The 24,834-nt window shown below is 44.9% G+C and overlaps 1 protein-coding gene across 1 annotated transcript in view; it reads left to right on the forward strand.

Annotated features, from left to right (window-relative positions):
• Positions 1–18,280, forward strand: part of cpz (carboxypeptidase Z) — an 86,982-nt gene extending 68,702 nt beyond the window's left edge. Inside the window, exons 6-11 of the mRNA XM_072495919.1 lie at positions 913–1,074; positions 7,008–7,166; positions 7,253–7,388; positions 8,717–8,856; positions 17,359–17,458; positions 17,564–18,280. Coding sequence (XP_072352020.1) covers positions 913–1,074; positions 7,008–7,166; positions 7,253–7,388; positions 8,717–8,856; positions 17,359–17,458; positions 17,564–17,910 — 1,044 coding nt within the window. The 3' untranslated portion in view covers positions 17,911–18,280. The remainder of the gene's footprint in view (positions 1–912; positions 1,075–7,007; positions 7,167–7,252; positions 7,389–8,716; positions 8,857–17,358; positions 17,459–17,563) is intronic.
• The last annotated feature ends 6,554 nt before the right edge of the window (positions 18,281–24,834 follow it).

Below are 24,834 nucleotides of genomic sequence, written 5' to 3' on the forward strand. Positions count from 1 at the left end.
ATGACACTTGAAATCATGCCAACGGGATGAAAAGAGCTGGTGGGATTTTCCAGCCCTTCCTTCCATCGGGATCTCGTAGTCCTGCCGAAGGTGACCCCCGCTATCCTCATGGCGGGTTCCCCTGCGTTGGGGCGGGCAAGCCACGCAAAATACCTTTGACATCGGCGGGACCGGAAAATCCCACCGGTGGCCAATGACGAGCCGCCTCCACCGCCGGGAAGCACACCGTGGCCATGGGGGTGGTAAATTCTCCCCTCTGTTTGTCTTCAGTTGACAGTATCATAGGTACCTGAGAATCCACTTTGAACATAAAGGGATTTTGGTGAACAGTGGAACGATACTGGATTTACAAGGTATTTTGCTACTCAGTACATCAAAGCCACCATTACATTTATATTGACAGCTACATTATAATCAACATTTTGACCTTGCAATAGACTACATAAATAATAACAACAGCTTCCATTCATCTGGCACCGGAAATGTTGAAATATTTCAAGGTACTTCACAGAGGCACGAGGAGAAAGTGAGTGCTGATCCAAAAAGATGTTACGAAGAGTAACAAATAGTTTGGTCTCAGAGGTGGGCTTTAACGGGGATCTTAAAGGAAAAGAGGGGGAGATGGAAGAGTTCAGGGGAATTCAGGTTTGTGAGTCCTGGTGGCTGAAAGTGCAACAACCAATTGTGGCCTTAAGGGGACAGGGGATGAAGAACAGACAGTACACTTAAAGGAGGATGCTGATGATGACCTGGAGTGGGGGGGGGGGGGTGAAAGAAGGCCACTCAGCAGAGTCAGTGGCGCTAACACAAATCAATGAATAACATAACAATTTAACCTTGTTTTTCACTGTCCAAGGAGCAATGCATGCATTGTAATAATGTTTAATATTGTTAATGTTCTGAATAATGCAGGGTGCTGGGTACAATGGATGGGTCACCGGACGATCAAATAGTCAAAGTATTGATTTGAACAGAAATTTTCCAGACCTGACAACAGTATTTTATCAAGAAAGAAGAAAAAGAGGAGGCCAGGTTGATCACATCCCAATTCCAAGATCATACTGGAATGGTAAGGTACGAGCTTTTAACATATTGTACTGTATTGGACTCTTTTTTAAAAATCCCTTTCAGTTGATAGTGATGTTAAATTTTGGTTTACATTCAAAGGCTATTGCTCTGTATCCTTGTTGTCTTTTGGTTCCCAAATGATGGGAATAATCACACTTTAGGTTTGGAAAGATGGATAGAACCATAGAATCCCTACAGTGCAGAAGGAGGCCATTTGGCCCATCGAGTCTGCATTGAACCTCTCAAATAGCACCCTAACCTAGACCCAATCTCCCACCCTATCTCTGTAACCCCACCTCGGGACAATTTAGTTCACCTCTTTGGACTGTGTGAGGAAACCGGAGCACCCGGAAGAAACCCACGCAGACACAGGAAGAATGTGAAAACTCCACACAGTCAGTCACCTGAGGGCGGAATCGAACCCGGTCCCTGGCGCTGTGAGGCAGCAGTGCTAACCAGTGCCACCATGTCAGCGGAAACATTTTAAATTCCACTTTTGTGTGCCTTTGGCGGGGTGTTTCTCAGCTGCTGCAGCGCCAAGATTCACCCCACTATTCATCGGCAAGTTGCCGATGTTTTGGACCTCGGGGCGTTTCTCCCCGCCGAGGATCAATCTCCTTGCAGACCGGACACCATTTTGACCGGCTGCTCGGCTGGCAGTGCTAAAGTGCCCAGGTGCCACGGGGAGTGCCAGGGTACCACCCTGCCATGTCCCCGACCACATAGGGGTCTCCCATGACCTGCAAGACTACCCCCCCTCCTCCTCGATGTGCCGCTACGCTTGGTCCACATTTGTGAAAAGCAGCAGTGCTAAACAGCCCCCTGGTGATGATTCGCAGGTATGGCCGCTGACTCCTGGGAACCAAGTGAAAGGAGCGTCTGGGTATTTAAATGAGCCTACTGACTCATTTAAATATGCAGATCTGGAAGACGTCTAGCGAGGGAATGAGCCAGGTGACTCGCGATCCGTCCAGCACCTGGCGCCAAGGCCAATTTGGGGCTCTCGTGCAATTCGCCTGTACTGCCCGGATCTGCGCCAGGGGCAATGTGGCTGTTGAATCACTCCCAAGAGCTCTTTATCTATCACTAGCTATGCTGCCTTGTGCCAGTTTAAACCGGTCCTGTTAGATATTGCATTTGTCTAAAGTGTAGCTGTGGAATGAAGCCGCTGGAAGGCTGACACTTAACCATTAGCTCCTAGCTAATTAGTACTGAGTGCAACACAGTTATTTACAGATAATACAACAATATATAACATACAATAGTTGAGTTTCACCACATAGTTCCATTGATTGTAGGTGATTTTTATTTATTTTTTGTACAATGATAGTTCTGTTGTTTGCAAAGAGTGCAGAGATCTTTACTGATTTCACATTTCTGGTGGGAAGCTTAGCACATCAGCAGCAAAGATCAAATCATAACTTTCCATCTCAGGTCCTCTATGATTAATGTATTATGGGTGCGGTTTAACGGAAATGAACAAAGTCCCGTGTTGAGCGTATTTAGCCAGGTGTTTCACAGGCCAAGTACGGCCCTGCTACCAACTGGGACTCTGCTTCATTTTGGGGCCTCAGATAGGAATGTCCCACCAAGGCTGCACTCAGTCCAAATTCCAGGAGGAGATCAGGCTGCCATTTTTAAATGGCATCTCAATCTCCAGACCGTCCGCCGCGGCTTCTGGACCCTCCCAATGCCACAATTCATCTATAAGGGGGTCATCAAACCCCCCACACCTCTCAAGGGCAGAGCACCCCAGGCCTGATTCCCAGTGCAGCAGGTAATGTGGCACAGTGGTTAGCACTGCTACCTCACAGCGCCAGGGACCCGGGTTCAATTCTGGCCTCGGATATAGTATTTGTAGGGGTCAGGAATAGGGCAGGGGATTGGGCTTAGGATGGTGGTCTTTCGAAATGTCGGTGCAGGCTCGATGAGCCGACTGGCCTCCTTCTGCACTGTAGGGATTCTATGAAATGCCATCCAGGCACCTTGGCACTGCCACCTGGGAACCCTGGCAGTGCAAGGGTGGCACGCAGATGGCACTGCCAGAGTGCCCAGGTGGCATTGGGATTGCCAGGATACCACCCTGCCCAGAGCCTGACCACCCAGTGGCCCCCAATAATCTGTCCCCCCAGTGCCAGTATGCCTGGTTCATATTTGTGAAGCCCAGTACTAACCGGCACTCCCGCGGGGTCTCCAAGGCAGAGGGGTCAGATCCCGCGCTTTAATTAATTCCGCGAGTGCATATTCAAGTGTGCCTTACTGCACACTATAATATGCAAATTTAGGACCCTGATCCAGATTGTGACGTCTCGCTAGACCCCATTAGAGGACTCTCGCAAGATTTACCGGGCGCGGCCATTAGAACGTGCCCTACAAATTGGCGTTTTGTAGTACACAACTTGTGGGTTCCTCAAAAAAGTTACATTGGCTAGAATTTTCTGGTCGGACACATGGCGGGATCTTCCTGCCACACCTACAGGACACCTCCGCAGGTTTCCTACATGCGTGCATTCGACTGGAAACCCCACTGACAATGGCGGGACCAGAATATCCTGCCATCAGCCAATGGCAGGCCGCCTCCACCGCCATGAAATACATGGCAGGTTGCGTAGAAAATACCACCCATACTATCAAAGCTTTTCATCTTGCACTCATTAAAACAACTTGTCAACTAATCAGTACTTTTTTCTCATGTAGTATAAATTGTTGTTCCATTTACTGTTTGTTTGTCTTGCGTAGCTAGCCTTGTGAATGTAAGATAAAAACTACAAAAGCTCATTTTCACTGTCTCTTTTTCAGCAGTATTATAAATCATTACGTATAAATAAGAACAAATGTAAGAAAGAGAATGGAGTTTTGTATTGCCCTTTCAGTGAGTTTTCGTACTGCTCATTTGGGGGAATGTGCTCTCTCTGAATAGTTGTGCAGCGTAGATCCAACAAATGTGAATTTTAGCACGCATTCTGTCAATTACTGCAGGGCTCCCCCAGGCTAGTCCAGGTAGTGGAACTGTTGTAGAAGTATCCCAATGGTGGCTCGTGTGTGACAGCATGGTTTTTGTAATATGCACACTGCGTATTGTAGACTGCATACCAGAATCGTGAGCCGAATAGTCAGCGGGTGGCACTTGTTGTCCAATGGTCATCCTTTGATTTGTCATGATGACTGAAATGCAGACGGTGTAGTAATTGCCACAGAGTGAAGATACTGTGACTGTTGCCAGGATACTGGGCATTGATCTGCATGATATATATAGTGCATATGATTAGACACCAGGGACATTGAGAAAGCGTGGTAGGTCTCAAAGTTGATGGGTGGTGCCCACAAACCGATACACATGCAGTAAATGGTCCCTTGTGGAAATCTGCAATCCTGTTGAGGTGCACATTCTCACTCTGCCTCCTTCTCTCCTGCAAGAGAAAACCACCAAGCACATCTACAATTGCAGTAACCTTCAGTAGAATTCAAGCATCAGCTAACCTGAAAGTTGTTCATGACCCCTTTCAATAGCACAGGGGTTGGGGGTGGTGTGCGACTGGAGTGGGAGGCCTCCCTGCTGCTAAATACATACTTAGCTATGCAAAGTTAAGAGATGGCACTAGCTGGAAAGCTGAGATTCAAATTCGACAAGCAACAAATAATTGTTATATATTGATTGGAATCACAATCTGCCTGCCCCAGATCTGTCGAATGTTCCGAGTGCCTGTGCTCTCAACCTCACCAAAATGGTGTCTGGCGTGTTTAGCACCAAAGGTGTGTATGCATGTCACAGGCACCATTTTGGTGTCAATATAGCATTTGCAGCATCGAGATAGTGTGGAGATGAATTTAATGTACAGGAAGTGAAATAAAGATTGGTAAAGATAGATGGGATTAAGAAAGAGAGCGATAATGGAGCCAGACAATCAAGTCAAATTAACTTCTGAAGGAATAAGACTCCACATTGTTAAAATTACATTTTCATGGCCGGTGAGTTTGGGAATTCACTTTCTTCTGAATACATCTAACTTTTTCCAGCATCTTTACTGGGGAGTTAGTGGAGACGTACCCCAACCTCATAACATTACATTGAATCAACGCAGGGATTTCTGACAGCAGTTCCCAGATTTCTGTGTTCAATTATCCATGTAGAGATGCAGGAGGTTAATGTCTGATTTACTCCATAACAACAATGAGCTCTGATAACCTCATCATTATTAACTATGCAAAATCCAAACTCTTGCCAATTATTCGTAGCTAATAAGAAATTGTTCCCAATGGCTGAAGGGTCGAGAAGCAATGGTTGTAGACGCAAGAACATAAGACATAGGAGCAGAATTAGGCCATTCAACCCATCACATGTGCTCCGCCGTTTAATCCTGGCTGATATTTTTCTCATCCCCATTCTCCTGCTTTCTCCCCATGACTCCTGATCCCATTGTTAATCAAGAACGTATCTATCTCTGTCTTAAAGACACACAGTGATTTGACCTCCACAGCATTCTGCGGCAAAGAGTTCCACAGACTCATCATCCTCTGGCTGAAGAAATTCCTTCTCATTTCAGTTTTAAAAGATCGACCATTCAGTCTCAGGCTGTGCCCTTGGGTTGGAGCTTTTCCTAATCGTGGAAACATGCTCTCCACGTCCACTCTCCCCAGGCCTCGCAGTATCATGTAAGTTTCAATAGGTTTCACGCTTCTAAACTCCGACGAGTACAGACCCAAAGTCCTCAACCGTTCCTCATACGACAAGCTCCTTATTCCAGGGATCATTCTTGTGAACCTCGTCGGGACCATTTCCAAGGCCAAAACATCCTTCCTTCGATACGGGGCCCAAAACAGCTCACAATACTCCAAATGGGGTCTGACCAGAGCCTTATACAGCCTCAGAAGTACATCCCTCCTTTTATATTCTAGCCCTCTCGACATGAATGCTAATATTGCATTTGCCTTCCTAACTGCCAACTGAACCTGCATGTTAACCTTAAGAGAATCTTGAACGAGGACTCTTAAGTCCCTTTGTACTTCTGATATCATAGAATCATAGAATTTACAGTGTAGAAGGAAGCTATTCCGGTGGGGCTTTTTTCGTTCAGTGGGCTAGACTTGTAATACAGAACAAGGCCAGCAACGCGGGTTCACTATCGAACAGGCGCCGGAATGTGGCGACTAGAGGCTTTTCACAGTAACTTCATACTTGTGACAATAAAAGATGATTATTATTATTATTCGGCCCATCGGATCTCAACCCAGCCTTGGAAAGAGCACCCTACCTTAGCACACATTTCCACCCAGTCCTTGTAACCCCAAATAACCTTTTGGACACTGAGGGATAATTTAGCATGGCCAATCCATCTAACTTGCATATCTTTGGACTGTGGGAGCACCAGGAGGCATCCCACAGAGACAAGGGGAGAACGTGCAATCCCCACACAGTCACCCGAGGCAGGAATTGAACCCAGGTCATTGGAGCTGTGAGGCATCAGTGCTAACCACAGTGCCACCGTGCCGCATGATTTTCTAAGTCTTTTCCCATTTAGATAATAGTAAGTAAATTTAGTAAGCTAACTGGCAACATGAGAAAAATCATCTATGCAATGAGGGGTTAGGATTGTCATGCACTACCTGATAAACTGGTGGCTACAGGTTCAGCAGTAATCTTCAAAAGGAATTGGATACTTAAAGGATAAAAAAAACCAGTGATAGGGGAAAGGGCAGGAGAGTGAGTCGAGAAAGAAAGCTCGGTGAAAGAGCTGCCACAGATTTGGTGGGGTGATTGACCTGTTCTGTACTGGTGTAGTCTATGATTCCGTAATAATAGTTCATGTTTTGACTTCTGGCAAAATATAACTTATGCAACATGAATTACATCAAATAAAGAGAAATGAAATGTAAATACATTCCACACTGGATTATCTATTATGTTTCAACAAGTACTACTTCCTTTCTGATACCTTCAGGTAGCACCTGAGACGAGGGGAGTGATAAAATGGGTGAAGAAAATACCTTTCGTTCTTTCCGGAAGTTTGCATGGTGGAGATTTAGTAGCGAGTTATCCTTTTGACTTATCGAGACTGCCAGAAGAAGACAAGCTTAATTCGCCCACTCCGGATGATCAGGTATATGATGAATGACATGCAAAATGTTCCTTACGAAAAAGTAAATTAACATGAAATCTGATTCATTGTCGCATTTATGATTCTAGATGTTCATGATGTTGGCTAAGACGTATTCCGATGCACATCCCATTATGTCAGACACAACAGATGAAAGATGTGGAGGGAACTTTGCTAATAAAGGAGGCATTATAAATGGAGCACAGTGGTACAGTTTTGCTGGAGGTAGTTCAATTTCTTAAGTTTCTGTAAAATGTGGATGAATAGTGTTTAAGTGCATTTACATATTAATTAATGCAGTTGTGCAGTAAACGATGTGAGCACCAATTACTGCTGTGATCTTTGAATTAAAACTTCTCTGTTTTACAGTTTGACTTGCGATACACATGGCAACTTTTCTCAGTTCTCAATTCTATTGGCTTCACTTTGAGCAGTGCATCTCATTCTGAAAGAAATCCTTGCCTGTATTCCTTAATTTGGGGGCAAACAACTTGAGCCATGCTCGGCAGGAGGTATCCAATCATGAAGTTGTGTCAAAAGCCTTCTCCCATTTATTTCAGCACTGTCTCCAAAAAGCTTCTCTTTCAAGCCAAATGCTGCTTTTCCTCTTTCAAACTTCTTTAAATCCGATTGGGTTACATTTTCCGGTCTCACCCGCTGCGGGAATCGTCGCGGGCAGGACGGAAAATTTGACGGACCATTTAAAGGTCCACAGACTTCCGGAGAGCGCAACCGGAAAATCTAACCAAGACTTGAATACTTTTCTCATTTCTTGGGAGTCTCTTCAAATGGCCCTTGTATCCCTCAGCACAACTACTTCTCAATTAAAATGTGATCCCTACAAAGCATTTCCATCATAGGACTCCTCTCTCCCTTTTTCTATGTTTTAATATAAATTTAGCGTACCCAATTATTATTATCCAATTAAGGGGCAATTTAGCTTGGCCAATCTACCTAACCTGCACATCTTTGGGTTGTGGGGGTGAAACACACACAGACATGGGGAGAATGTGCCAACTGCCCACAGACAGTGACCCGGGTCAGGGATCAAACCCGGGTCCTCAGCGCCGTAGGCAGCAGTGCTAACCAGTGGGCCACCGTGCCGCTTTCCCCTCTTTCTATTTCATCGATATTACTGGATGAACATTCAAATGAACTTTCCTGTTCTCAACAAGCTGCAATGAAACACTTTTCCTCCTCCCTGAATCTTCAGTGTGTTGAAGGACTGAGACTGGATTTCCTAAATGTTTATGGTTTATCTGGGATGGGATGGGTTGGAAATTCGCTCTGGGATATTTTCTAACTTAACCTGTTGCCTCTAATTATTATTATTATTATTATTATTAATGCATTTCCCACCTGCTGATGCCCCATCCACCCTCCTTCTCATCATATCCCTCAATTAGTTTGTGCCAGTAACATAATCGATTGCTCCTTCCCATCTTTTGAACTGGATCACTGTGAAAATGTCATATGAGTCTTATGAAACATTTCAGCTTTTGTATATGTCAGTGCACATTTAAATTACTGTCACATCTATTTTGTAATTCCAGGGATGCAAGATTTTAATTATCTGCACACAAACTCTTTTGAGATAACATTGGAACTTGGGTGTGACAAATATCCTCCCGAAGATGAACTCTATCCAGCCTGGCAAGAAAATAAGGAAGCCCTTTTGACATACATTGAAATGGTATTTTTTGGAATTTAATCAGTGAATCAAGTATCAATTAAGAATCCTGACTAAAACCACACTTAAAAAAAATCAACATCACAACTTTTAATTTGCTTTGTTTTCTTACTTGAAAATTTGATATCTCAAACCTCATGAGTGTACTTACTCTTAAAATATATAACTGGGCCAAAAATTTTCCTTTAAACCCAGCGAGTTTGCCTTCGCTTCAGTTTGCCTTCATGATAGGTGAAGTGGCGAACATGATCAGGAAACCGATTACTATTGTCTTTTTGCCAAATGTCTGCTGGGAATCTGGGAACAGCAGGTTTCCAGAAAACAGTTCCCTCAGTTTTCATGGTATTTAAAGTGGCAGACCTGACAGCATAGCAATATTGATGCTCCATATTTTAATTTAAAACAAAAATAATTACACTACCTGGAAATCCCATGATGGTTTTGCATTTATAAAAGTGAAGAAATTGGAGAAGTGATAAATCCAGAATTGCTTTAAGATGGCTTGAGGTATAATAAATTAAAGGAAAATTTCAGAGAAGGTAGTTAAGGGATTGGAGGACAAAGTGCCAGGTCCTTACTAATATACCTAAAAATTCTTAAGGAATCGGGGAAAGAAATATTTGAGGCCGGTGAAATTGTGCGTAGGTTCTGAGGTTTTCTGCTTGATGGCACTTGGGCGGTAATGTCCCTAAGATGACTGTTTCTCACTGCCTCATTCCTGCCTGGAACTATCTTCACACGTGCCAACTATTAGACCGATGGAGCACTCACTCAAGTTAAACTGTAAGCACTTTTGACATACAAATTGAGATTGAATAATGTCAGTAGGATCTCAATCAGCATTTAGGAAGTCAACTGGGTTGTAGCCATGAACTCATGCCAGCTGTACTAGCTCCTAATCATGTGGTACTCAATGACATTTTACAAGCTGCAAAAAAGTGAGGAGCATTTGATGAATGTCAAAGTTATTGGAAGATTAAGATATTTTAAAGTGTGTGCAGGAAACAGAACCTTCCAAAATAAATCAGTTTTGGCTCCAAAGGTTGAACCACATTGGCCAGATGTTCCTCTCAGCGGTGAAGATTTTGCCTTTCACCTCGTATACAGTTACCCACAGATTTTTCAGGAACTTGTCAGCAAAGACTTTGGCGATGTGTTTCAGTTTGGTGCCCTCTGCACGAGATGTCTGGAATCTGTGAACATGACAAATAACAGAAGGGGCAGAATTATCCCATGCCCCTGCTGGCAGATTCAATGGAGTTCAGAGGGGGTACAATTTGGCAGGAGGCTCAAAAATTGGTTTTACGCCCACGTGAATTTCCCACGGGATCTTCCACTGGTGCCCGCCATGGCAGCTTGGGAAACCCACTGGTGACAGGCATGTAACTGACTTGCATCTCACTAAAGGGATGCAGATGAGGGCCTGACCGGAATCTTCCATCCGTGCCTGATCCACCGCAACGCCAGAAGGAAAACGTTCCAGCCCAGAACATGTCAAGAACAACATGGCATGCAGAAGTCAGAGTGCCTGGAGCTGCCTCCGGAGTAGGGGTGGAGGCGACCTAACCCTAATCCTGGAACACCACAGCAGTGCGTGAGGGGAGTATCTATCAGGTGGATCATCCAGCTTCAGTGGTGTCGAGAAGGTTCATCTTTCAGCCTCAGAGTGTTCTTGGAGATCCATCTTCTTTTTAAGGAGGTCCATCTTCCTTCAGCGGTGGGTCAGTGATGTTGGGATGGGCACCTTTTCAATATCTCACCCAGACATGATGGTGGGTCGCAAGTAATCAATCCAGCCCCACCATGGAGTATGGCGCTAAACCCCCGATGCATAATTAATGAGGTCAGGGCCGGAAGATATATCATGAATCCCTGTTGGCATCCCCAGCGGGAAACATTCTCCATCCCCATCCCTGTCCACGCCAAGGGATGGGATGGGATGGGTCCCAGATGGGAGAATTCCAGCCAGTCTTAAACGACTCAAATTGAAGGATCCTCACTAAACAATGCAGAGTCTGAACCAGGAAGTAAAAACAGAAAATATAAATTATATGTAAATCATATACATGAATTAAAATAAAATTGAGAGATACATAGAACATAGAACATAGAAAATACAGCACAGAACAGGCCCTTCGGCCCACGATGTTGTGCCGAACCTTTGTCCTAGATTAATCATAGATAATCATTGAATTTACAGTGCAGAAGGAGGCCATTCGGCCCTTTGAGTCTGCACCGGCTCTTGGAAAGAGCACCCTACCCAAACTCAACACCTCCACCCAACACCAAGGGCAATTTGGACATTAAGGGCAATTTATCATTGGCCAATTCACCTAACCCGCACATCTTTGGACTGTGGGAGGAAACCGGAGCACCCGGAGGAAACCCACGCAGACACGGGGAGGACGTGCAGACTCCGCACAGTGACCCAAGCCGGAATCGAACCTGGGACCCTGGAGCTGTGAAGCAATTGTGCTATCCACAATGCTACCGTGCTGCCCTTGAGAACAAATAAATCTACACTATATCATTTTACCGTAATCCATGTACCTATCCAATAGCTGCTTGAAAGGTCCCTAATGTTTCCGACTCAACTACTTCCTCAGGCAGTGCATTCCATGCCCCCACTACTCTCTGGGTAAAGAACCTACCTCTGATATCCCTCCTATATCTTCCACCTTTCACCTTAAATTTATGTCCCCTTGTAATGGTTTGTTCCACCCGGGGAAAAAGTCTCTGACTGTCTACTCTATCTATTCTCCTGATCATCTTATAAACCTCTATCAAGTCGCCCCTCATCCTTCTCCGTTCTAATGAGAAAAGGCCTAGCACCCTCAACCTTTCCTCGTAAGACCTACTCTCCATTCCAGGCAACATCCTGGTAAATCTTCTTTGCACCTTTTCCAAAGCTTCCACATCCTTCCTAAAATGAGGCGACCAGAACTGTACACAGTACTCCAAATGTGGCCTTACCAAAGTTTTGTACAGCTGCATCATCACCTCACGGCTCTTAAATTCAATCCCTCTGTTAATGAACGCGAGCACACCATAGGCCTTCTTCACAGCTCTATCCACTTGAGTGGCAACTTTCAAAGATGTATGAACATAGACCCCAAGATCTCTCTGCTCCTCCACATTGCCAAGAACTCTACCGTTAACCCTGTATTCCGCATTCATATTTGTCCTTCCAAAATGGACAACCTCACACTTTTAAACTCCATCTGCCACTTCTCAGCCCAGCTCTGCATCCTATCTATGTCTCTTTGCAGCCGACAACAGCCCTCCTTACTATCCACAACTCCACCAATCTTCGTATCGTCTGCAAATTTACTGACCCACCCTTCAACTCCCTCATCCAAGTCATTAATGAAAATCACAAACAGCAGAGGACCCAGAACTGATCCCTGCGGTACGCCACTGGTAACTGGGATCCAGGCTGAATATTTGCCATCCACCACCACTCTCTGACTTCTATCGGTTAGCCTGTTCGTTATCCAACTGGCCAAATTTCCCACTATCCCATGCCTCCTTACTTTCTGCATAAGCCTACCATGGGGAACTTTATCAAATGCCTTACTAAAATCCATGTACACTACATCCACTGCTTTACCTTCATCCACATGCTTGGTCACCTCCTCAAAGAATTCAATAAGATTTGTAAGGCAAGACCTACCCCTCACAAATCCGTGCTGACTATCCCTAATCAAGCAGTGTCTTTCCAGATGCTCAGAAATCCTATCCTTCAGTACCCTTTCCATTACTTTGCCTACCGCCGAAGTAAGACTAACTGGCCTGTAATTCCCAGGGTTATCCCTTTTTTGAACAGGGGCACGACATTCGCCACTCTCCAATCCCCTGGTACCACCCCTGTTGACAGTGAGGACGAAAAGATCATTGCCAACGGCTCTGCAATTTCATCTCTTGCTTCCCATAGAATCCTTGGATATATCCCGTCAGGCCCGGGGGACTTGTCTATCCTCAAGTTTTTCAAAATGCCCAACACATCTTCCTTCCTAACAAGTATTTCCTCGAGCTTACCAATCTGTTTCACACTGTCCTCTCCAACAATATCGCCCCTCTCATTTGTTAATACAGAAGAAAAGTACTCGTTCAAGACCTCTCCTATCTCTTCAGACTCAATACACAATCTCCCGCTACTGTCCTTGATCGGACCTATCCTCGCTCTAGTCATTCTCATATTTCTCACATATGTGTAAAAGGCCTTGGGGTTTTCCTTGATCCTACCCGCCAAAGATTGTTCATGCCCTCTCTTAGCTCTCCTAATCCCTTTCTTCAGTTCCCTCCTGGCTATCTTGTATCCCTCCAATGCCCTGTCTGAACCTTGTTTCCTCAGCCTTACATAAGTCACCTTTTTCCCCTTAACAAGACATTCAACCTCTCTTGTCAACCATGGTTCCCTCACTCGACCATCTCTTCCCTGCCTGACAGGGACATACATATCAAGGACACGTAGCACCTGTTCCTTGAACAAGTTCCACATTTCACTTGTGTCCTTCCCTGCCAGCCTATGTTCCCAACTTATGCACTTCAATTCTTGTCTGACAACATCGTATTTACCCCTCCCCCAATTGTAAACCTTGCCCTGTTGCACGTACCTATCCCTCTCCATTACTAAAGTGAAAGTCACAGAATTGTGGTCACTATCTCCAAAATGCTCCCCCACTAACAAATCTATCACTTGCCCTGGCTCATTTCCCAGTACTAAATCCAATATTGCCCCTCCTCTGGTTGGACAATCTACATACTGTGTTAGAAAAGCTTCCTGGACACACTGCACAAACACCACCCCATCCAAACTATTTGATCTAAAGAGTTTCCACTCAATATTTGGGAAGTTAAAGTCGCCCATGACTACTACCCTATGACTTCTGCACCTTTCCAAAATCTGTTTCCCAATCTGTTCCTCCACATCTCTGCTACTATTGGGGGGTCTATAGAAAACTCCTAACAAGGTGACTGCTCCTTTCCTATTTCTGACTTCAACCCATACTACCTCAGTAGGCTGATACTCCTCGAACTGCCTTTCTGCAGCTGTTATACTATCTCTAATTAATAATGCCACCCCCCCACCTCTTTTACCACCCTCCCTAATCTTATTGAAACATCTATAACCAGGGACGTCCAACAACCATTTCTGCCCCTCTTCTATCCAAGTTTCCGTGATGGCCACCACATCGTAGTCCCAAGTACCGATCCATGCCTTAAGTTCACCCACCTTATTCCTGATGCTTCTTGCGTTAAAGTATACACACTTCAACCCATCTCCGTGCCTGCAAGTACTCTCCTTTGTCAGTGTTCCCTTCCCCACTGCCTCATTACATGCTTTGGCATCCTGAATATTGGCTACCTTAGTTGCTGGACTACAAATCCAGTTCCCATTCCCCTGCCAAATTAGTTTAAACCCTCCCGAAGAGTACTAGAAAACCTCCCTCCCAGGATATTGGTGCCCCTCTGGTTCAGATGTAACCCGTCCTGCTTGTACAGGTCCCATCTTCCCCAGAATGCGCTCCAATTATCCAAATACCTGAAGCCCTCCATCCTACACCATTCCTGCAGCCACGTGTTCAACTGCACTCTCTCCCTATTCCTAGCCTCGCTATCACGTGGCACCGGAAACAAACCAGAGATGACAACTCTGTCTGTCCTGGCTTTTAACTTCCAGCCTAACTCCCTAAACTTGTTTATTACCTCCACACCCCTTTTCCTACCTATGTCGTTGGTACCAATGTGCACCACGACTTCTGGCTGCTCCCCCTCCCCCTTAAGGATCCTGAAGACACGATCCGAGACATCCCTGGCCCTGGCACTCGGGAAGCAACATACCTTCCGGGAGCCTCGCTCGCGACCACAGAATCTCCTATCTATTCCCCTAACCATTGAATCTCCTACAACTATTGCTTTTCTATTCTCCCCCATCCCTTCTGAGCCCCAGAGCCAGACTCAGTGCCAGAGACCTGGCCGCTAGGGCCTTCCCCCGGTAGGTCATCCCCCCCAACAGCATCCAAAACGGTATACTTGTTTTGAAGGGGAACGGCCACGAGGGATCCCTGCACTTTCTGCCTGTTTGTTTTTTTCCCCCTGACTGTAACCCAGCTATTCTTGTCCTGTACCTTGGGTGTGATTACCTCCTTGTAACTCTTCTCAATCACCCCCTCTGCCTCCCGGATGATCCGAAGTTCATCCAGCTTCAGCTCCAGTTCCCTAACACGGTCTTTGAGGAGCTGAAGTTGGGTGTACTTCCCGCAGGTATAGTCAGTGGGGACACCGGTGGTATCCCTCACCACCCACATCCTACAGGAGGAGCATGTAACTGGCCTAGCCTCCATCCTCTCTTACCTGACAGAATATAGCTGCCCTGTGGACTAACTAGATCTCCGCCCTCCGACCCTGCTCCCAGTCAGCTACACTTTCTGTAAACTCCTGGCTCTCTTCGCACTCTTTGTGGAAATGTCGGAAACAAAATGAAAGGAGCACCTTACTCCCTCCTCACCTAACTCCCTTGGTCACCAAACTCTCACTATCGCACTCAAATGCACCAAATTCAGCACTCAGTGCAAACATAAATTAGAGATAAATAAAATGGGCAGATATAAAAAAAATGTATTTGTAGTCATTTAAAAAAAATCTCCCAACATTAATTTTCTTACGAAGCAAACCTTGCAAGTTAGTTTTTCAGGACTCAAGCGGTTTTTCAGCAGCAATAATGATTAATCCACCATTACACACTTACGCCTACATATACCAACCCAAGCTTCCTTAGCTGTTTTTAATGTGGGATTGAAATGTAGTTATCCCAAATTCACACAGTTATTCAGTGCAGAGTCTACCAGTGAGGGTCACATGAGGGAGGTGCTTGACAGCTATGTCTAGATTTCCATGTTGAAATGCACATGCCTGGATGCCAGTTTTTGAATTTTGGCAGATTTACCGTGTAACAATCGGGACGCACTGACAGCGTCACTGTTATTGTTGCAGCAAGATATGAGCCACTAAGTTCCAAACTTACTGGAAAATGCAAGAAAAAAGCATCTAAAACATCAAAATTTCCTGGGGAGTTGCCCTAGATCTTCTTGTGCATTCAGGAAATCAAGTCATCCTTCATGAAATTTCTAGATCCACCAATGCAAGAAATCAATTTAGTTGTCCACTTCAATATGAGTGATGGATATTTTGGATATTCTTGGCATTTAAATTATAAGTGCTGATGCCACTGCTCTCAGATTTTTATTTTGCACCGGAGCCTTTACACTTTGTTTTTTGTGAAGAATTGCTCTGGATCTTCCAATGTGATTCTCAAACAGTGGTGAAAATCCAGGATTTCCATGTAATTCCATTCCATTTTCAGCCACCAACAATCAATGACCCCCAGGGGGGTGGCACAGTGGTTTGCGCTCATGGCGCTGAGGACCTTGGTTCGATCCCAGCCCCAGGTCTGTGAGGAGTTTGCATGTTCTCCCTGTGATGGCGTGGGTCCCAGCTCCACAACCCAGATGTGCAGGATAGGTGAATTGGCCACACTAAATTTCCCCTTAATTGCCCCTTCAACAGTGTGACACAATGCGGCCCATGCTGGAGTACATAGGACATACAATTGGTGTGTCCTGCACCTGGGCAACATTTGAGAATCCCAGAGTATGCCCTACCTGCTTTGTGACCATCACAGGGAAGAGATAAAGTTGTTGGTCATGACAAAGTCTGTATCGATCAGTTGCTTGATACAGGCTTGCACTACTAATTGTCAAATTCTGCTCATGTCACCTACTGCAGCTTGAAATGACCCAAGGTTCAAAGCCATGGTAACTTTCAGAGCTAGGCAAGGACAACATGGTTTTGTACTGGGACACAGCTGGCACCATGGCAGGTTACATAGCTGTGTGATATAGCTGCAGGACAGTCTCCATGATAAAGCTGTCCTTCCACATGCTGCTCTTCACTGAACTGCATAGTGAAGCTTTTGCCCTGTAACCTGCCGCAGGATATGGCCTCCTGCAATCTATGTTCCTCCGCTGTGGTAGCTGTTCTCCAGACTCTTGCCTCCTCCTCTTCTTCCAAACACCAAACCCAGAATGTGAAGTTTGTGAGAAGCCGTTTGTTAAAATTCTAGTGCAAACTCAGCAGATAACCATTTAGAAAGTTTAATGTCAACTGCAGCAGGCAAAGAAAACAAAAGCTACATAATAACAATCAGCATTGTTATTGCTATAAATAGGAGCTAGAGATGTCGAAAGTAGCATTCAGCTTCTTAAACAAGTACTACATAGTTGTTCACCGATTCCTGAATGTGTCAGAGGGGGGCCACTTAAAATGGCATCCGGCGCATTCTTGTGTGGAATGAGATTAGATTTCCAGGGTCTTGAACTCATTTTATTAAACTGAAATAGGTGGGTACCAATTGAAATTCTCCCCCATGAACTTTTATTCTATGGGGACATTGTTACTCAGTCAGAACTGGAACTAACTCACAATGTTGTGCTGGTCTTGTAGGTGCATCGAGGAATAAAAGGAATTGTAAAGGATGAGACAGGAAGAGGAATTAGAGGGGCTCAGATTAAAATTAGAGGAATCCGACATAATATCCTTACAGGTAAAAGTGTAAATGTGTTTATTATTTCTGCAAAAATATACTCTGAGAACATGTTTATGCTTACTGCTTTAGGAATATAACTTTGTTTTCCCTTTTTGACTGTAGTCACTAATGGGGAGTATTGGAGACTCCTGCCTCCGGGTACACATTTCGTAAGCGCATATGCTCGAGGGCACACACGCGTTTTGAAGAGAGTATATTTACCAGCAAAGATGGAGGGAGCTGGTCGTGTGGACTTTGTTCTGCGTCGCCTAGAGCCCGACATTTATTTTGAAACTTTTGAAGATGGAATGGATGAATTAGATCTGATAGATCATCTGGAGAGAACTGAGCAGGGACATGAAGATGAAGATGATGAATACTCATCTTCACGTAACGAAAAGCCTTGGTGGTGGCCCTTCTTTGCCACTTTGGGAACAAATTCACCAGATTGGCTTCTGAGGAACAATTAATTGCCATTGTAGGTATTGTACTGAATGGAGGACACATGAGCAAGTTGGCATTGATGCATTGTACTCTCTGTGATTCTTACTTTAGTTAATTACAGTAACCTTAACCACATCATCTATGATATGTGGAAACAATATATTTTGAAAACATGCTCTGTTAATCTTTTATCCCTGAAGGAGCCAAATATAATTCCAGGCCCTCAACACAAGAGGGCCTCACAGTATTATAAAATGAACATTAAATCATGTGCATTGTTTTGTGAATCTAAGTGTTACTGCATCTTATGGCATAGGTGGCTTTTTTCTAATGAGGAGGATTTGAAAAACATATTTCTGTATCTGTCTTTCAATTAAAAGACTATTTTCCATCTAACTATTTAACCTACATGTCATATTTGAACCAGGTTTCTTACTCAAACAAATAATCTGGATGGGATAACTCTATAATTTTGCAATCATTTTGGTCATCTTGTTATAGGTGATTACTACATTCGTGGAATTAAAATATTTTCAAACCTTACGAAGAATAAATACAGATTCCAAAACAACAGATTCTAATGGGTTGAAGATTTTGTTTACAAGCTATAGGTAAATATCTTCCACGACTTAATATAAGGCATAGTGGTATTGTCACTCGACTGGTGATCCAGAGACCCTGGGTAATAGTCTGGGGACCCGGATTTGAATCCTGCCACTGCAGATGGAGGAAATTGAATCCAATAAATATCTGGAATTAATGGAATGAAACCATTGTCCATTGTCATAAAAAAAACAGCTGGTTCACTAATATCCTTTGGGGAAGGAAATCTGCAGTCTTCACCTGGTCTGGCCTACATGTGACTCTAGATCCACAGAAATGTGGTTGACTCTTAAATACCCTCTGAAATGGCCTGGTAAGCCACTCAGTTGTATCGAACCACTACCAAGTCAATAAAAAGGAAAGAAAGTTGACAAACCACCCGGCATCGACAAAGAACAAAGAAAAGTGCAGCACAGGAACAGGTCCTTCGGCCCTCCAAGCCTGCACCGGCCGTGCGGCCCATCTAAACTAAAAGCTTTTACACTTCTGGGGTCCGTATCCCTCCATTCAAATCCTATTCATGTATTTGTCAAGATGCCCCTTAAACATCACTGCTTCCACCACCTCCTCCAGCAGAGAGTTCCAGGCACCCACTCCCCTCTGTGTAAAGAAATTCCCTCACACATCTCCTCTAAACTTTGACCCTCGCATCTTAAACCTATGTCCCCCAGTAATTGACTCTTCCACCCTAGGAAAAAGGCACTGCAAACGACAACGGGGAATCTGGCCCTGCCTAACCTGCAAAGTGCTCCTCACTAACATCAAGGAGCTTGTGATGAAATTGAGAGAGCTGTCTCACAGACTAGTGAAGAAACAGGCACACAAAGTCATAATCAATGAATCATGCCTTACAGATGACTTCCCAGATCCTGGGTATGTCCTGTCCCACCAGCAGGGTAGACCCAGCAGAGGTGACGGCACAGAGGTATATAGGTGGAAATAGATCTCCCTGGGAGTCCTCCGCATCGACTCTGGACCCCAAGAAGACTCATAGCTTCAGGCCAAACATGGACAAGGAAACCTCCTACTGATTACCACGTACTGTCCACCATCAGCTGATGAATCCATAATTCTCCACGTTGAACATCACTTGGAGAAAGCACTGAGGGTGACAAGGACACATGATGTACTCCAGGAGGGGGACTTCAAAGTCCATCACCAAGAGTGGCTTGGTAGCACCACTACTCACCGAGCTGACCAAGTCCCAAAGGACATAGCTGCTAGACTGGGACTGCAATAGGTGGTATGGGAACCAACAAGAGGGGAAAACATACTTGACCTCATCCTCACTAATTTGCCTGCTGCAGATACATTTGTACAAGCCAGTATCAGTAGGAGTGACCACCACACAGTCCTGTCTTCACATTGAGAATACCCTCCATTGTGATGTGTGGCACTACCATCATGTTAAATGGGATAGATTCAGAACAGATCTCGCAACTCAAGACTGGACATCCATGATGTGTTGTGAGCCATCAGCAGCAGCAGAATTGTACCCAGCCACAATCTGTAAGCTCAGAGCCTGGCATATCCCCCACGATACCATTATTGACAAGCCAGGGAATCAACTTTGGTTCAATAAAGAGCAGAGGAGGGCATGCCGGGAGCTGCGCCAAGAATACCGATAAATGAGGTGTCAACCAGGTGAAGTTACAACACAGGACTACTCGCATGCCAAACAACATAAGCAACGAGTAATAGACAGAGCTAAACAATCAACCAATGGATCTGATCTAAGCTCTGCAGTCCTGCCACATTCAGTCATGAATGGTGGTGGACAATTAGAAAACTCACTGGAGGAGGAGGCTGCACAAATATCCCCATCCTCAATGATGCAGGAGCCCAGCACATCAATGCAAAAAACAAGGCTGATAATTGCCAGCCAGAAGTGCAGAGTGGGGGATACATCTCGGTCTCCCCCAGAGGTACCCAGTGTCACAGATGTCAGTCTTCAGCCAGTTAGATTCACCCATGTGATATCAAAAAACCGCTGGCACTGAATATTTCAAAGGCTATGGGCCCTGACAATATTCCGGCAACAGAACTGAGGACTTGTTCGCTAGAGCTTGTAACACCCCTAGCCAAGCTGTTCCAGTACAGCTACAACACTGGCATCTGCCCGGCAATGTGTAAAATTGCCCAGGTATGTCCTGTACACAAAAAGCAGGATAAATCCAACCCAGCCAACTACCGTCCTATCAATCTACTCTCAATCAACAATAAAGTGATAGAAGGAGTCATCAACAGTGCTATCAAGTGGCACTTATTTAGCAATAACCTGCTCACTGACACTTAGTTTGGGCTCCGTCAGGGTCACTCGGCTCCTGACCTCATTCCAGTCTCGGTTCAAACATAGATAAAAGAGCTGAGGTGAGAGTGACTGCCCTTAACATCAAGGCAGCATTTGACGGAGTATGGCAACAAGGACCTCTAGAAAAACGGAGTCAATGGGAACCATGGGGGAAAATCTCCAATGATTTGAGTCATGCCTAGCACAAAGGAAGATGGTTGTGGTTGTAGGAGGTCAGTCATGTCAATCCCTCAGGATAGTGCCCTCGGCCCAACCATCTTCGGCTGCTTCATCAATGACCTTCCTTCCAACATATGGTCAGATGTTGGGATATTCGCAGATGATTGCACAATGTTCAGCCCCATTCACGACTCCTCCAACACTGAAGCAGTTCAATGCAAATGCAGCAAAACTGGACAATATCCAGGCTTGGGCTGCCAGGTGGCAACTAACATTCGCGCCACACAAGTGCCAGGCAACGACCATCTCCGCTAAAGGAGAATCAAACCATCACTCCTTGACATTCAATGGCATTACCATAACTAAATCCCCCACTGTCAACATACTGAGGTTACCATTAACCAGAAACTGAACTGAACTAGCCATATAAATACTGTGTCTACAAGGGCAGGTCAGAGGTTAGGAATCTTGCACCTCCAGACTCCCCAAAGCCTGTCCACAAGGCATAAGTCAGGAATATGATGGCATACCTGCATTTCTAGCAGGTATCAATTCATTACTCTTACCTGAAGCTAGTCATACAGCCAGCTTGAGTCAATCAATGCAATGATATGTCACAAAAGTGTTGAAATTTTTTTAAAAATCACTTCAAAATAAAATGAGTTTTTCTTTTATTTATTCATTCTTATGGGATGTGGGCTTCGCTGGCTAGGCCAGGATGTGTTACCCAGCCCTAAGTGCCCTTGATAAGGTGGTGGGGAGCAGCCTTCTTGAACGACTGCAGTCCATGTGGTGTAGGTACACCCACTGTGCTATTAGGGAGGGAGTTCCAGGATTTTGACCCAGCGACAGTAAAGGAACGATGATACATTTCCAATTTAGGATAGTGAGTGACTTGGAGGGGAACTTCCAGGTGGCAGTGTTCCCATGTGTTTGCTGCCCTTGACCTTCTAGATGGCAGTGATCGTGGGTTTGGAAGATCGTGCAGAAGGAGTCTTGGTGAATTCCCAAAGTGCATCTTGTAGATGGTACACATGGCTGCTACTGTGCGTCGGTTGAGGAGGGAGTGAATGTTGGTGGAAGGGATGCCAATCAAGTGGGCTGCTTTGCCCTGGATAGTGTCAAACTTCTTGAGTGTTGTTGGAGCTGAACTCACCCAGGCTACTCTTGGTGTCCCCCTGTGCGTTAGACGTGACCATCTCACGCTGATCACTGGGAACAGGAGGCCGCCCAGGTAGACTCCTGCTGCATGCGCGGAGGTGACCGATAAAGTCAATAGTTTTGACGCAGTGAGGAGGACTTGGTTCCAGTGCCACAGAAGGCTCAATGTCCTAATAAGTTTCAGGTAGCTAAATCTCTGCCTTTATACCCTTGGGGCGGCATAGGTCCATCTGCGCTTTCACTGAGAGCTTCTGGGCTCTGTGGTATCATCATAACTATCAGCATAATGGCACAGTGGTTAGCATTGCTGCCTATGGTGCTGAGGACCCGGGTTCGAATCCTGGCCCTGGGTCAATGTCCGTGTGGAGTTTGCACGTTCTCCCTGTGTCTGCGTGGGTTTCACCCCCACAACCCAAAGATGTGCAGGATAGGTGCAATGGCCTTGCGAAATTGCCCCTTTATTGGAAAAAATAATTGGGTACTCTAAATTTATATTAAAATAGTAACTATCAGCATTGCAAAGGTTAATGTAATGTCGAGAGTAGCCACTAGAGGGAGCTATAGTTACAACTATATAAGGCAGTGATGCTAGACCTTAGGGGTGGAGTGTACGGAGGAGTTAGCTAGTGAAGGTCAGAAGAGGAGATAGTGCAAGTAAGGTCAGATTATAGTTTATACCAGTAATAATAATAATCTTTATTTTCACAAGTAAGCTTACATTAACACTGCAATGAAGTTACTGTGAAAAGTCCCTCGTCGCCACATTCCAGCACCTGTTCGGGTGCATGGAGGGAGAATTTAGAATGCCCAAATTACCTAACTTGTGGGACTTGTGGGAGGAAACCGGAGCACCCGGAGGAGACCCACGCAGACACGGGGAGAACGTGCAGACTCTGTACAGACAGTGACCCAAGCCAGGAATCGAACCTGGGATCCTGGAACTGTGAAACGACAGTGCTAACCACCGTGCTATCGTGCAGTAGCGAGATTAGCAGTAGATGAGTGTAGTTAGATGTTATTGATCAATTGCCTATTCTTAAGGATTATGTGTCGAATCCCAGTTTAGTAATATAAATAAAATCATAGCTTTGTTTAAGTTAAAGCTATTTTAGGGTTTTGTGAACACTACGCCACCCATCCTGAAATCAGCAACACAAAGAACACCACATGGTACCAAGACTCTATTCCTTATAAGACATAACAGTTAGATTAGGCTAGAATAGCATTGGAGATTGAAGAAGCAATCCAGAAGCTACAACTCAGAAAAAAATCTAGGTAAAGTCTGATCAGAAGATGGAAGGTCTCAAGAAGCCTGACCGTTTCAAGATGCACGGTAAACTATGCCAGAACTGGGCTTTCTTTAAGCAACAGTTTGAAGTTTTCATTTCTGCCTCCGAGCTTGAAAATGCATCAGACCAATGGAAAATAGCATTCCTTTGTTTTTTAAATTTAGAGTACCCAATTTCATTTTTTCCCAATTAAAGGGCAATTTTAGCAAGGCCAATCCAACTAACGTGCATATCTTTGGGTTGTGGGGGTGAAACCCATGCAGACATGGGGAGAATGTGCAAACTCCACATGTTCAGTGATCCACGGCCGGTATTCGAACCCGGGTCCTCAGTGCCGCAGTCGCAGCACTAACCATGCGCTACATGTCGCCCGGGAAAATATCACTCCTCCTAAATTTGTCTGGATTGCCAGCATTAAAACTGGATAATTCATTTGAATTCAGTGCAGATGGGGATAAAAAAAAATACAACATGGTGCTACAAAGATTAATGATCCTGAAATATTCCATGAGCATTACATGTTAAGAAAATGGCTGTAGTTCAGAGGAGAGTCTGCAGATTCCTTCATTACAGTTCTAAAGCTGCGAGTGCAGTCCTGTAATTTTTCCTCAGCATCCGATTCTATGCTGCGGGATCAAATTGTGTTTGAAATAAACAATGAACGTTTGCTTGAGAAAATGTTAAAAAGACCGGTTTTATCGATTGAAGATGCTATTAATATGTGTAAGGCCAGCGAACAGGCATCGAACGAATTTGTCGCAAAGGAAAAGAGCGCGAAATCGGAAAATGTGGCTGATGCCATTAATGCTGTGTCGCAGCAAAGAAAACTGCGTACAACAGCAGGTGGCCATTTTGAAAGAGACATCACGAGCGTGATGGCGTGCACACACAGTGGACATGCCTGATTTGTTATGTTGTGGGTGTAACATCAGCGGCTTCCTTGTGGTGCACTTGACAAAGAAAGGTTCAGACGTGGGGATAACTTCAACACATTTATTAAACTATTTACACTTCCATTACTCGGGTTTGACACTACTGCTAATTCTACTATAGCTACCCAGACTGACTAACCAGTTGCTGCAATACACGTGGTGGGTGTAATATTGTATCAACCCTGTGTCTCTACTCACTGACGGTCTCCGCTGGAAAAAGGCAGATCATGTGTGTGGTGTCCTTTATATATGGGTTGGTGTAATGCCCCCCGTGGTCATATCACCTCCTTGTGTATTGTGAATGTCTATTGGTCATGTCCCTTGGTGGAGGGATCAAATACCAGGGAGTTTAGACCTAAGGTAAGGGGCAGGAGGTTTAGAGCGGATGTGAGGAAAAATGTTTTTACCCAGAGGGTGGTGGGAGTTTGGAACTCGCTGCCTGTATGGGTGGTGGAGGCAGAGACCTTCATAACATAGTATTCAGATGTACGCTTG

The sequence above is a fragment of the Scyliorhinus torazame genome, chromosome 3, assembly GCF_047496885.1.
Source record: "Scyliorhinus torazame isolate Kashiwa2021f chromosome 3, sScyTor2.1, whole genome shotgun sequence".
NCBI lineage: Eukaryota > Metazoa > Chordata > Chondrichthyes > Carcharhiniformes > Scyliorhinidae > Scyliorhinus > Scyliorhinus torazame.